Here is a 12,658-nt window from a genome sequence, read left to right as displayed (position 1 = left end):
CTGTGGATAAAGAATGAAGAGTAAGTTGATCGTCTTCGTCAAAGCCAACTTATTTCTTTAAATAACAAAAAGAAATGAACTTTGAGTGAAAACTAAAACAAGAAAAGAAGAAGAAGAAGAAGACTCACCAGAGAAAAAACCCAGAAGCCAAGAAGATGAAGAGTGCCGTAAGTAAAGAATGAAAAGTAAGTTGATCGTCTTCGTCAAAGAAAACTGGTTTCTTTAAATAACAAAAAGAAATAAACTTTGAGTGATAACAAAAACAAGAAAAGAAGAAGAAGAAGACTCACCAGTTTTAGGAAGTTTTAATTTTAGAAATATGTTCTAATTCGCAATTGTTTTGCTTTTTTTTAGTGAGCATTTTTTACTTGAACTTTTAAGTTATTATGTTTAAATTTGTAAAAAAGTAAAGTCTGTTATTCATTCAAAATTAATAAATCTAATATCCAAAACTTGCTAACAATGTTAATTCTTCCTTAAGAAGGGGTGAGTTTTACTATTTACTACAATATGGCTGCACGTGTTCTGAACCATCAATATTTAAAAATGAAAAAGAACCACATATAAAAATAAATAAATAATTAGAATAAAAAAGTGAAAATGTTGTCCGTACATAATAAGACAATGGGAAGGTGGGGTCTTTTGCTCCCCATTTTGGAGTATCATCCCTTTCTTCCTTAAGTTGCTTGTAGGAGCAGGACTCCACAAGCATATTTTATTTTGACCTTCTTTTTCTATTATTTAATTTAATTTTTAATTAATTAACATTGTTAAGGAAAATAACATTCAGCTCCAAACTTTAGTTGACAATTCTTATTAATTATCAAACCAAAAGATTATAGAATGCTTTTTAAACTATGGTTTTGTGAACAAATACATTACAAATATTAAGTATGTTTAAAATAGTTGTAGTAATAAATAATATCTTAATAAGAGTTTATTATTTTAACCCACATTAATTAAGAAAGCTCTTTAAAATATTTATTGCTACATGCATATTGAATATAATGTTTCTTCTGTAATTATGTATTTTTATTGTTCTAATTATTGGAAGATATTTTTAAAATATGTGACAAAGCTCTTTCTAGAAATAGTTTTTCAAAAATAAATTTCCAAAATGTTTAACCAATAATATTATCCATTAGAAATAAAGTAAGTTTTGGTAATTAAAAGTTGATATTTACTAATACGAATTCAAATACAAGCACACCCTTGTACAAAAATCGAGACAGGCCAAAATGTTACATACATTTGTGGATCATACAAAATCCTTGAAACAAGAGAGAAAGTTTTTTGTGTATCTGTTGCACATACAACAAGTCAATAAAAGTAGTGCAAATAGCACACACGTGATTCATAATTGGGTGGTAACAAGTGCAACGGATTCACCAAAGTGTTTTTCCTTGAAGAAGGCCATGTATTTAAATTTGCAGCAGAATTTTAAGGCAACCCAACAAACCACAGATTTATTGAATAACAAATAGTAAGATACAAGAAGTTTTGAGACACTTACAATATTAACAAACACACAACAATCAACACAATATAAAGTTGACTCTCAAACTGAATAACTGTACAAATAAACATATATGTTCACATAATGAAGTACTCTTGTCAAGGCATCTCTCTTCAAATGATATCAAGCGACAAACAGGAACTTCATATGAAGAACTAGGCCTGTAATGAAGAATGATGCAAAGCACTTAAGATTCTCTGCCTGTCTCTCTTGATCTCAAGAAGTTTATCATGAACACACCAAGGAAAACTAAGGAAATGGTCGCGATTTAGTCCTTCATTGTATCGACCCCAAAAACTTGGATGATATGTAACATAATACCAAGCTGATGCTTTGATGAATACTTTCTCAGTACCATCAGATTCATTTTCCTTCTTGTTGAACCATTCCCTGGTTTCCCTTATCAATGACTTCACAGCCAATTTGATTCCTTCCAAATCCCTTTTCTTACTAAAAGATTTTGCCATTTTCATTATTTGACCACTGAGTATTTCACCCTCAGTTGATATCCCGAAATAGTCCATCAAATTTCCCAATCTATAATCATACTCATGTTTGTAATAAAAAGCATCATCAATGTAGTCCTTGAAGCCCTCCACTTCCATGTCAAGGTCATAAAATTGCCTCCCCTCATTTGAGGTGAAGGATTTGATGGTACCCATCTTTGGCACAAGATCTTTTACCTCATGATAAAGTTTCCCAATCATAGTTCTTGATTCATAGGATTCTCTTTTGTGCTTTTCCATGTAATTCGGAAAACTTCTAACTTGTAAACGTTGAGGGATTTTAGCATGTACTCCGATTTTTGAGAAGTCAGCAGCAATGGAGGCTAGCTTTGCAAGCTGAATACATTGCCAACACATTGCCTTGTAAGGACTAATATCTGCAAATGCAACATGGGCATTACAGATTACTCCCAAGTTTTCATTGACCATGTAATCTGCAAAAAACTCCTCCACATTCTGTACCACAATAGTGTCTATGTTAAGGCATTAGAAAAAAAAAAAAAAATATGCGCTCATTAGAATTCAAAAGAAAATGAACTAATGCAATAAGCCATGAACAATTCTTGGCAGGCTAGATTGAGTAATACCTCAATTGTAACTTCATTATCAAGAATCTTAGGTGGTGGTGAAGCATAATCCATAGGTGGATACTGGCGAGGAGGAATAAGATCACGATCCCAACAAACAAAGTAGATATCTCCATCCAAATCACTCCCCGAACATTCATTAGGATGAGGTCTAGTTGACAATGTAAATAATGTCACTATAAATATGCTTTATAGAGAAATTATGCTTAAGAAAACAAAATATTAGTGCACAAGAAGAATGTAATGTGATCTTTAAGAGGATGGTGACCAATTTAGAAATTTTCTGAGTTCGATATTAAAATTGCATGCAAGCAAAAAATATATAATATGTAATAAGATAGCCTATGTTTTGTGCATACGTGTGTATGCTATGTGGTGTATATGACAGGCTTACCTCTTTCCTTTAGTTGGAAATACTATGCAATCCACCATGTGGTGCAAGGTTGGAACATTGATAGCATTTAGAACACGAACATCTCCAGGATGTAGACATGGATTTTTCTCAACAGTTACCTTTCCCCTTACAATTTTGCTTTGATTTGATACTTTGCCACTTAACAAAGCTGAGGAATTGGTCGATAACTCAGTCTGGCGACTTGAACATTGCACGAACACCTGACCATATTCCAAGATTCCTGTCTCATCTAGACACCCCATCATTACTCGTCCCTTTGGGATAAAGATTTTTTTTTCGTTTTCAAGTCTTTCAATGTTGACAAGCGAAATATTTGTAACATCATTGAAAGAAATGGTTCTTCATGTGGCTTAGAATAATAGTTAACCATATCTTTCAGTACATGTGTGATCGCTCCTGAAGACATCAAGTTAAGTGTTTCCTGTGCCTTTAATGGATCTATTAAAATATTATCTAGTTGAGAAATCACATATTTCTGCTTCGTCTCAAACACATAATCCTTGACATCGAGAGTCGACAAAAGTATCACCAACTAGCGATTAAGATAACACGACTGATACTTGATCCATTCCAAAATATCAAGACTAACATTATCTGATTTGTATTTGGACATACTTGGTCTCATTGATAACTTTATTGATGAAGTTGGATCAACCGCTACGACACCTTTGTACTCGGCATATCAAATCTGAAAGGCGGATGGAACAGTTCTAAAGCCACACTTTCCAGCCACCATATGAGCCAATGTAGTTGATATTTTCCCAATGCCATCAGAGAAATTATATTTGACTCCCCCCTTTTCAACTTCTATATCAGGAATTTCTTCAATTTCATTCTTATCAACATTCACACCTTCCTTGGAGGAGCTGAATGATTGACCGAGTCTAGCAGAATATTTTGCCACAATCCTTATTCCACTAAAATCACCCAACCTCTCTCTAATTTCACTTGCAATTAGCCTTGGTCCAGATGGAAACATCCACACAGAATTATCTTTCAATTGACTATGAGAAAAGGCCAGAAATTCAAACTTTTTATCAGCAATAACAATGCCATTTCTCAAAGTTGACAATATCCTTTGATAAACTCTAGTATACCTTTCAATATTCGCCAAAGATGCTTGAGGAGATAAATCTGTTAGATGTATTTTTCCAAGATCCTCATTAACAAAAGAAACACGAATAAAGTTCTCACTATCATCAGAATATATGCGTAACACATTACTGGATTGAACAACCTCTGGACCAAAGAAATATACTTTAGATGGGGTGACTAGAACCCTATGCATATATACCAATCCGTGAATTAAACTGATGGCAGGCGACATAAGAGGTCTTGTAGCCAAGCTGTACTTTTGGTATTCTTCTCTAAGCCACTGCCGAGGTTCAAAGCAACATTGTTTTGAATAAATCAGTTTCTCAAGAGCATGTTCTACAAATGCTACATTACTTCTATGCGGTTCAACCATCCGAAAGAATTTATCATCTACTGCTAGCCTAGGAATACAACCACATTGAACCAAGATATTAATCTTAAACAAAATTTGAAATGGCAAGTTAAATCCTTGGGGTGGACTTATAATGGGGACATGATCGGAGTGGCAAGACGAAGTTGAACCTCTCTCCACAACGAGTTTCCCTGTGGTTTCTTTGTAGTAAGCGAATTCTTTTTGAAAAGCTGAAAGATAACCAGTGGTTGGGAGTTCCAAACATAAAGCAATGGATTGGCCAATGCATGAGGATGGAGTAAAATCAACTTCATGAACCCACTGAACATCAGTGTCATCTCTAAAAAAGGTTTGATCAGGCACATCTTTGGAATATATCCGAGGTACACCGAATAACTAACAATAGTAACACAGAAAGATGAAAAAGAAGAACATGTTAAGAATTGTCCTCGGTTGTCACATAGATTAAAACGTATTATTGCTAGTAATTTTAAGGACTAGAACAAGTTTTAACTATAGCCTTAAGTACCAAATTATCCACTAGCAATTGAAATAAAATCTTAAATAATGCAAACTATGTAGCAACAGAGTACAATAAGAAGCAATTCTATACTGCAGAAATAAAGGAAAATACAATACAAATTAGTTTAAACAGCACACCTGAATGATGATAAACCTCTTGTCTTGTAGACGGTGCAAATCAACTAGCCCAATGCTCTCGTACTGGAGCTGAAGCTTATATTCCACAGAATTATGAGATAGAAAAAAGATAAATTTTCTTAGTCCCGATCCAAACTTGACAGAAACATTTTCCTGAGTCCATAGTGATGAAAACTTTTTGTCTGACAATTGAAAACCAAAGTGCAACTTTACATCCTTAATCCTATGCTGAATGTGACCTAGTTTTGGTCCCTTGCCCATAACTTGAGCTTTCAAGCAAGAATTCCCATACCAAAGGCGTTCGTCAGCCAAGGACTTGATCGTATTTGCAGCTTCAGTTGCTGTGAAGTGTACAATTGCATAGCCCCTTAAATATTTCTGTTGTTGAACTCCCACATTAGTGACAGTCCCTTCACCAAAATTTTCTCCAGAAATTGTTTTATGGCCTCTGGTTGCTCAACCGCAGCAAATCCATACAATATGATTGACTTACCCATTTAGTCTAAACAATTTCAACTGTTGTTTCCTAATTAACACCAAATTGGTAACACTTAGCAAAATCTCATTTGATGCTTGAAAAGTAAAGAAATTTGAAACACATCAAGGCTTAGTTAATAAACTTGAAGAAATATTTATTAAATTATAAGCATTACATATTGAACAATCAGACCTCAAAAATGCTTACCCATTTCCGTTTTAATGGAAGTTGATTGATCCACATATTCAATAATCTAAAAGAATATATATAACAAACCATAGTACCATACGATGCATTGCTGAAAAGAATCCTTCTTTTCATGATTATAAGAATATATATAATCAAGGGGAAATAAGCTTGGCTGATAAAATCTCCAAATCACATAAAAGAAAATTTTCATTAATTGCCCTAATATCACACAAAATTGTCATAAATATTCCCTAAGACACAAGCCAATTTGTCTAAAGCTCTGTAGAGATGAACAAAAATTTTGGCACTCAAAGAAATGATAAACAATATCAAAACTTGGCCAGTCTAAACATGGGAACAATCAAAATTTAGAATATGTAAAGTTTAGTGTAAGGAGAAAATCAAAATCAGTAAGCAAACAAAAGAGCACACAGTTGAAAATCCTCCATAAAATTCAACTCTAAAGTGCATGCAATCTTAAACAATGGACTGCAACAAAGGAAATAAGTGAATGGTTGTAATTAAATAACTAAATAAGAGAAAGAAACTCACAAAGTGTATAGAGAGATAATTGCAAAGATATGAACAAGCAGATGGCAGTACGTGCGTAAGAAGAAACTAGCAAAATGCAGAAGAAGAAATGAAGGATTTGATTATATTTATAGAGAAGAAGGAAAAGAAAGACTATTAGTAGTCAATTTCTATACTTGCAAACCAATTCTCTTCATGGCGCCAACAAGTTCCATTCCAAGATTCTATACTTTCCCTGCAAATAATTTCTCTACTACTGTACCTAAATCTCAAGCATAAGCATTGCTTAATTATAGTACTAAGTACTTATAATTTTGATAATTAACATCACATTTGCTGGTGTTAAAAGTATTTATAGTTATCAAAAATTGACGTCATTTTTTTCCTATATAAACTAAATCCAGACTCCATTTTTAACCACATGGTATCAGAGGCGGAGCTAGGGATGCCTTCCCCGGGCTCCAGTCTTATAAAAGAAAATTTAAGTTTTTAAAATTATGTATATATAATTTGTTGACTATTATTATTTTAATTGCATATAAAAAAAATTACTCAGAATAAATGATTAATATTTTTTAATTCTCCAAATCTATTTTTATAAAATTCATCATATAACTCTATTTTCTCTTGTTTCTAGACCACTCTTCCTCTATATTTAAATATATTTTATTTATTTTCTTTACTTATTACTGCTACATTAGCAATCTCATATTAACATTATTCACACAGATATTGTAGTTATTAATTAGTTGAAATTATTAGATTGTTTTATTAAAAGTTTCAAAATCTTATAAACTCAAAGATTATTCATTACATAGTCATGCTCTATATTAAAATATATAAATAAATCTCTTGTTTGAAGTCGAAAATGATACTTTCTCAAAAATAAAAAGATATTTATTAAAAGTAGATAGGGTTATTATTGGTTAGGGGACTTTTTTATTATAAACTTACATAATAGAACACTTTTATCATAAAAGATAATGAAATAACATTTCACGGTTTAAAATTGTTAACTTCAACAGAAATTTTTTTGAATGACTAAAATATCCATGTGTAAGTGATTCTATTGTTTAAAAAAAAAAAAAAAAAATAGAAATAAAACAATACACACATCACTAAATTATTTGATATCCATGCACATATTGTTTTATTTCTATTATTCTTTCAAAACAATAAAATCACTAACACAAGGTATTTCAATCATTTAAAAAATTTCAATTAAAATTAGCGACTTTAAACTGTTAAGTATACCCTCCTTATCTTTTCTAATAAAAATGTCCAATGACTATAATTTTCCATAATACACCCAAACTAGTTATAAACTAATTCATTATATTTTTAATTGTGGATTAAACTAATTTTTCATAAATAATATTTTATAAAATATAGTTTTTTTTTTTTTTTTTTTTTTTTAGTTGTTTTACATGCTTTTTCTGAAATAGTAAAGTTAATATAATTTTGTGGTAATAAGAGCATGAGACTTGAAGCATAAAATTGATGGGGAATTATAAGATGCTTTAATTTCTCTCTTTTGCAAAGCAATGAATACATAACCTATATTACTTTTATTTTGAGAAATTGAAATTCTCTACTTGCTTTTTAAGGACAGACTGAATCTAATTTATGGATGAGTCTTTTACCCCATTTTATCCATCATCTTTATTTGTATACGTATTTCATTTGTTAAATTTTATTTTGTAATAATTTTAATGTGTACCTTTAAGGCATGGTTTTAATTGGTTAAAGTTAACAGCTTTAAACATTTAAGTATCATTTCATTATCTTTTCTAATAGAAAAGTCCTATAAGTCTATAACTATAAGTTTTCATAATACCTCCAAACAAGAAATTGGTTCTTCTATTAGGATGTTTAATTAGCTCCCCTTCAGCAATTAAGTTAATTAAAATCATTACTAATTCATTATATTTTTATTTGTTGATTAAACTAATTTTTCATTAATAATATTTCATAAAATATAGGTCTTTCAACAATTTATAATTAATATTTTATTTAAAATTTTTAAATTTCTTTTGCTGAAATAATAAAGTTAATATAATTTTTTAATAATAAGAGCATGAGACTTGAACAATAAAATTGATGGGGGAATTATAAGATGCTTTAATTTCTCTCTTTTGCCAAGCAATGAATGCATAACCTATATTACTTTTATTTTGGGAAATTGAAATTCTCTACTTGCTTTTTAAGGAGAGTTTGAATCTGATTCATGGATGATTCTTTTACCCTATTTTATCCGTCGTCTTTATTTATATATATTTCATTTGTTAACAATAATATATTTCTTTTATTTTGTAATTATTTTAAGGCATGAGACAATATATAAACTATATTTATTTTATTTTATATATTTTGTTTTAATAACATTATGTTTGTTCAAAATGATTTTAACATGTTTTTATTTTTTTTATTTTGTTAATTTTTAATGATTTTAACATGTGCCTCCTGTAAGAACAACCTCAATATTTATTTTTAAAGCTTAATTGGTTAAACTAACGTAATCCATCTGGTATTTTATGTAACCCTTTAATTAAAATTTGTTATTTAATGATATACGCTGTGAAGCTCTTAATTTATTAACATGCCATATAAAAATATCAAACATTATTTAATTATGAATTTTCATTTAAAAAAAAATTAAATAAGTAGAAGTATGGAAAAGAATGTTTGCTTTATAGACATAATATATTCTCCTAAAGAAAAGGGGAAGGAATTCTGAATAAATAAAAATTGTAAAGCCTTCCTTCTTTAGAATGCAACTTTGTAAAGGAATCTACTATTTTTCTTATTATTAAAACATTATAAATCAATTATTTTAACATGAGTAAAAGACATTTACCCACCGAAGGTTGGTGTCAAGTTCCGAACCATGGTTTCATAAGTTGCACATTTCCATCCAATTTTAAATTTCAAACATTAAATTTAACAGCTTAAAGGGTATTTAGATCTTTTTATTCAAAAAAAATAGTAAACCCTAATCTCCCTTACTTCCCAAGTTAGTAAAAAAAAAAAAATAATCCTCCACATCTCAAAATTTTCTCACAACCCAACCCTTCCTCTTTGCCTCTAGCTCCACCACAACCACCGACAGCCAGATCTGGACACCGTAGAGAAGAGTGTATAGGTGAAAACTCATGTTGGACTTCTGATAGCCCAACAATGCTTATCTCTGCTCTAGAGGACATCAACAACGGCCCCGTGCCTTGGCTCAACTTCGGTTGGTCCCACGTTATAGTCATGGCCCAATTCCACAACCCAACTCTTGTTGGTCTTACTTTAAAGTCCCATAGAAGGTTCACTTTACGAGTTGGTTCAATCTATAAGTTGATCCATTCTATGAGCTTGCCTACTCCACGAGTCGAACTACTCTACAAGCCAAGCCACTTCGCGATCTAGGCCGCTTTGTGAGCCGAATCTCTCTATGGATTGGGCATAATTATGAGTTGCACCACTAAAGGTTTGGCATTCATAAAACTTCGAGTTCCATGAGGATTCTAACATCCTAAGGACTCTGAGTTCCATGCGAATATTGGCTCTCCACATATTCCTATTCTTGCGAGAGTTTAACGCTCAAAGACTCCTAATCTTATGTGATTCCTACACTTAGTGAATTCCCACACCCATACAAAATCTAACACCTCACGAACCCTAAGTCCTACAGGGATTCCAATATCCCTGACGGTTCCAAGTCTACACAAATACTTCCTATTTCGAGTACTCCTAGTTTTGAAAGAACTAGTACTCCTAGCTTTACAAGCACTAGAACTCCGAGTTCTGCAAGGACTTGGACCACCAAGGCTTCCTATAAAAGCAGAGGTATGTCCTCTTGGAAATTCATCCTATCCATAATTTAGAATCCAAGCATTTAATACACAGTCTTTTGACTGAATAACACTCTTTTATTTGGTACACACAATCCCCCGCCAACTTTCTCTTTAGCCGCCGTCCATCACTGCAAAGCCGAGTTTCGACCACTCTATGACAATAGTTGCACCTTAGCTCCAAAACACAGTAAACCCTCTTTTGCCTTATTATGCTCTATTATGTCACGACGTTGCTAACTTGAGTTTCAGAGTGCATATGGTCGACACCACACCGGTGTCTCCTAAAATGCTTCACGGTCACTTTTTGAGTCTCTCCGCAGGTCCAGAAGATTATCGGTGGCTTAAAATCCCTGCAATATTTTTAGGTAGATTTTACCATCTACAATTTGGCACCCATCGTGGGGCCCTGACAATCATTGGCAAAAGATACAACTAACACTATGATGGGAAGCACAAAAATTCCCTTAGACCACATCTAGCACAAATCACCTTGCTCATTACTCAGGTACAAGAGAGCGTGAGTAGGTTTCAAGTGCTAAAAGATGAGAACATTGCCATTCAAGCAAAGAACCAGGATCTATAAGAGAGAGTCCAACAACTCTTTAGCTTCGAGTCTATGCCACATCAGCATGACACTAGACTCCGTATCCCGATCAACCCAACACAATTTTTCAGGACACCCTAGCACGGAGGATTGTTGAGCCAACCTCAACCCTCCCAATAAAAAATCACCAACGGTTTCACAATCATGCCAACGACTTCTTTCGAAGACTTCAACTTCATATTCCAAATCAAACAAATGGGACCACTCCGCTATACATAACGACAATCCCGATTGTCTAAACAACCCTGATTTCTCCATTCCATTAGATTGGACCTACTCCACAGGTGACAAGGCCAACTCGCTAGTGGTCTCACATGATCAGCTCAACTCAAACAATCATGACAAGCTGAAATCCTTTGTAGTTCGTGAAGACTAGTGTTGGCCTTTTTTTGACAATGGGAATGCCCCTATGACAAGTGATGGAAAAGAGGCTCGTAGAGTTGAAAGTGATGATCTAGTGGATCGCTAGAATGTCGACTCCACTTAAGAAGAGTCTACTGCAAAGCTACACTCTCCAATTGTCGACTCCATTTTCCTTCTCCAACATGAAGCCCTACGACAGGACAACATATCCTAATGACCACATTGCCTCCTACAAGTAGCATATGTTCACACTCACAAAATCTAAGAAGCTTGCATGAGCAAAAGCTTCGGATCCAAGCTAACAGACCTTGTTCTTCAATGGTACACCAACCTGCCAAACAATTCCATTGCGTCCTTCTTACAACTCATGGACACCTTTGTTAAGTAGTTTTCTAGTAGCAAGAACTAGCAAAACTCTCTAGTGACCTTTATAGAGTCTGCTACTGACATGGAGAACCACTCCGGGATTACGTTGGACATTTTAATTGGGAGAAAGTTTCCATCCTATTCTACAACTAGGAGACTACAATTGATGGCTTCAAGAAGGACATTCTTCTAGACCGCAAGCTATAAAAGGACTCACCAAGTTCAATTGCACAACCACGAAGGACATGCCTGCTAGAGCTTAGGACGAGATCAGATGGGAGGAAGACACTGTCGTGGATACACATCCTATAAGGGTTGAAAGGAAGATTGACGCCCCAACCGGTTCGACCGGTGCAATGACACGTGACTTGTTAAGCCGTATCCCACATCTTCAAGACGTGAACAAGCGTGAGATAATAGGCGTCCATTTGAACACTAGCTTGCCCACCTATCATCTTTCACCAACTGAGCTCGTGTGCCTGAGTACAACCTCAACATTAAGCTAGTGGAAGCTGTGGCAATAATTAAGGGAATGAGTAGTAACGTCAGATGGCCTCCTAACCCTAAGAACCCCACTATAAAGCATGACACAACTAAGTGGTGTGAGTTCCATAGCAACCACAGGCATAATACTACTGACTGTATAGCTCTATGACTCGAAGTTATAGAGCTACTCAAGAGGGGTCATCTTCACGATCTCCTGACAGACAAAGGGAAGACGATGCTTGTACAACAAGATAATAGAGCTACTTCCTAGCTAGAAGAGCCAGTCCCTAAGAGGACCATCAATTCATCATTAAGGGATTGAAGATTAGCGAAGCAAGCTATTCCACCACCAAGTGACATGCAAGAACCACGATCAATCCAAAAACGCACATCTCAGTCACCATTAGATGTGCCAACAGATCAATTGATTAGCTTCATCGACAATGAAGCTACAGGGCTCACTAATCCCTATCACGACGCCTTTGTCATCTCCATACAAATCGTGAACTACCTCACCAAGAGAGTTCTTATGGATAACGACTCCTCGTCCAACATTTTGTTTCTATTAATATGTATTTTGTTATTCTATTAATAAAAGGCATTATTTGTATTACATAAATCATATTCTATATGTAATAATATATGTCCTTAGAGTGGTGGAATCGTGG

At 33.7% G+C, this 12,658-nt stretch overlaps 1 protein-coding gene across 1 annotated transcript; it reads right to left on the bottom strand.

Moving 5' to 3' along the window:
* Positions 1-1,575: 1,575 nt before the first annotated feature.
* On the bottom strand, positions 1,576-5,628 carry LOC116115375 (probable RNA-dependent RNA polymerase 1). The gene is given in 6 exon segments (XM_031401532.1): positions 1,576-2,478; positions 2,610-2,760; positions 3,004-3,298; positions 3,301-4,867; positions 5,132-5,550; positions 5,553-5,628. Coding segments are annotated over 6 exon segments (3,315 nt in total). The 3' UTR covers positions 1,576-1,671.
* Positions 5,629-12,658: the final 7,030 nt, after the last annotated feature.

This window comes from Pistacia vera, unplaced genomic scaffold, assembly GCF_008641045.1.
Source record: "Pistacia vera cultivar Batoury unplaced genomic scaffold, PisVer_v2 Contig738, whole genome shotgun sequence".
Lineage (NCBI taxonomy): Eukaryota > Viridiplantae > Streptophyta > Magnoliopsida > Sapindales > Anacardiaceae > Pistacia > Pistacia vera.
This window is presented reverse-complemented; position numbering and strand designations above follow the sequence as displayed.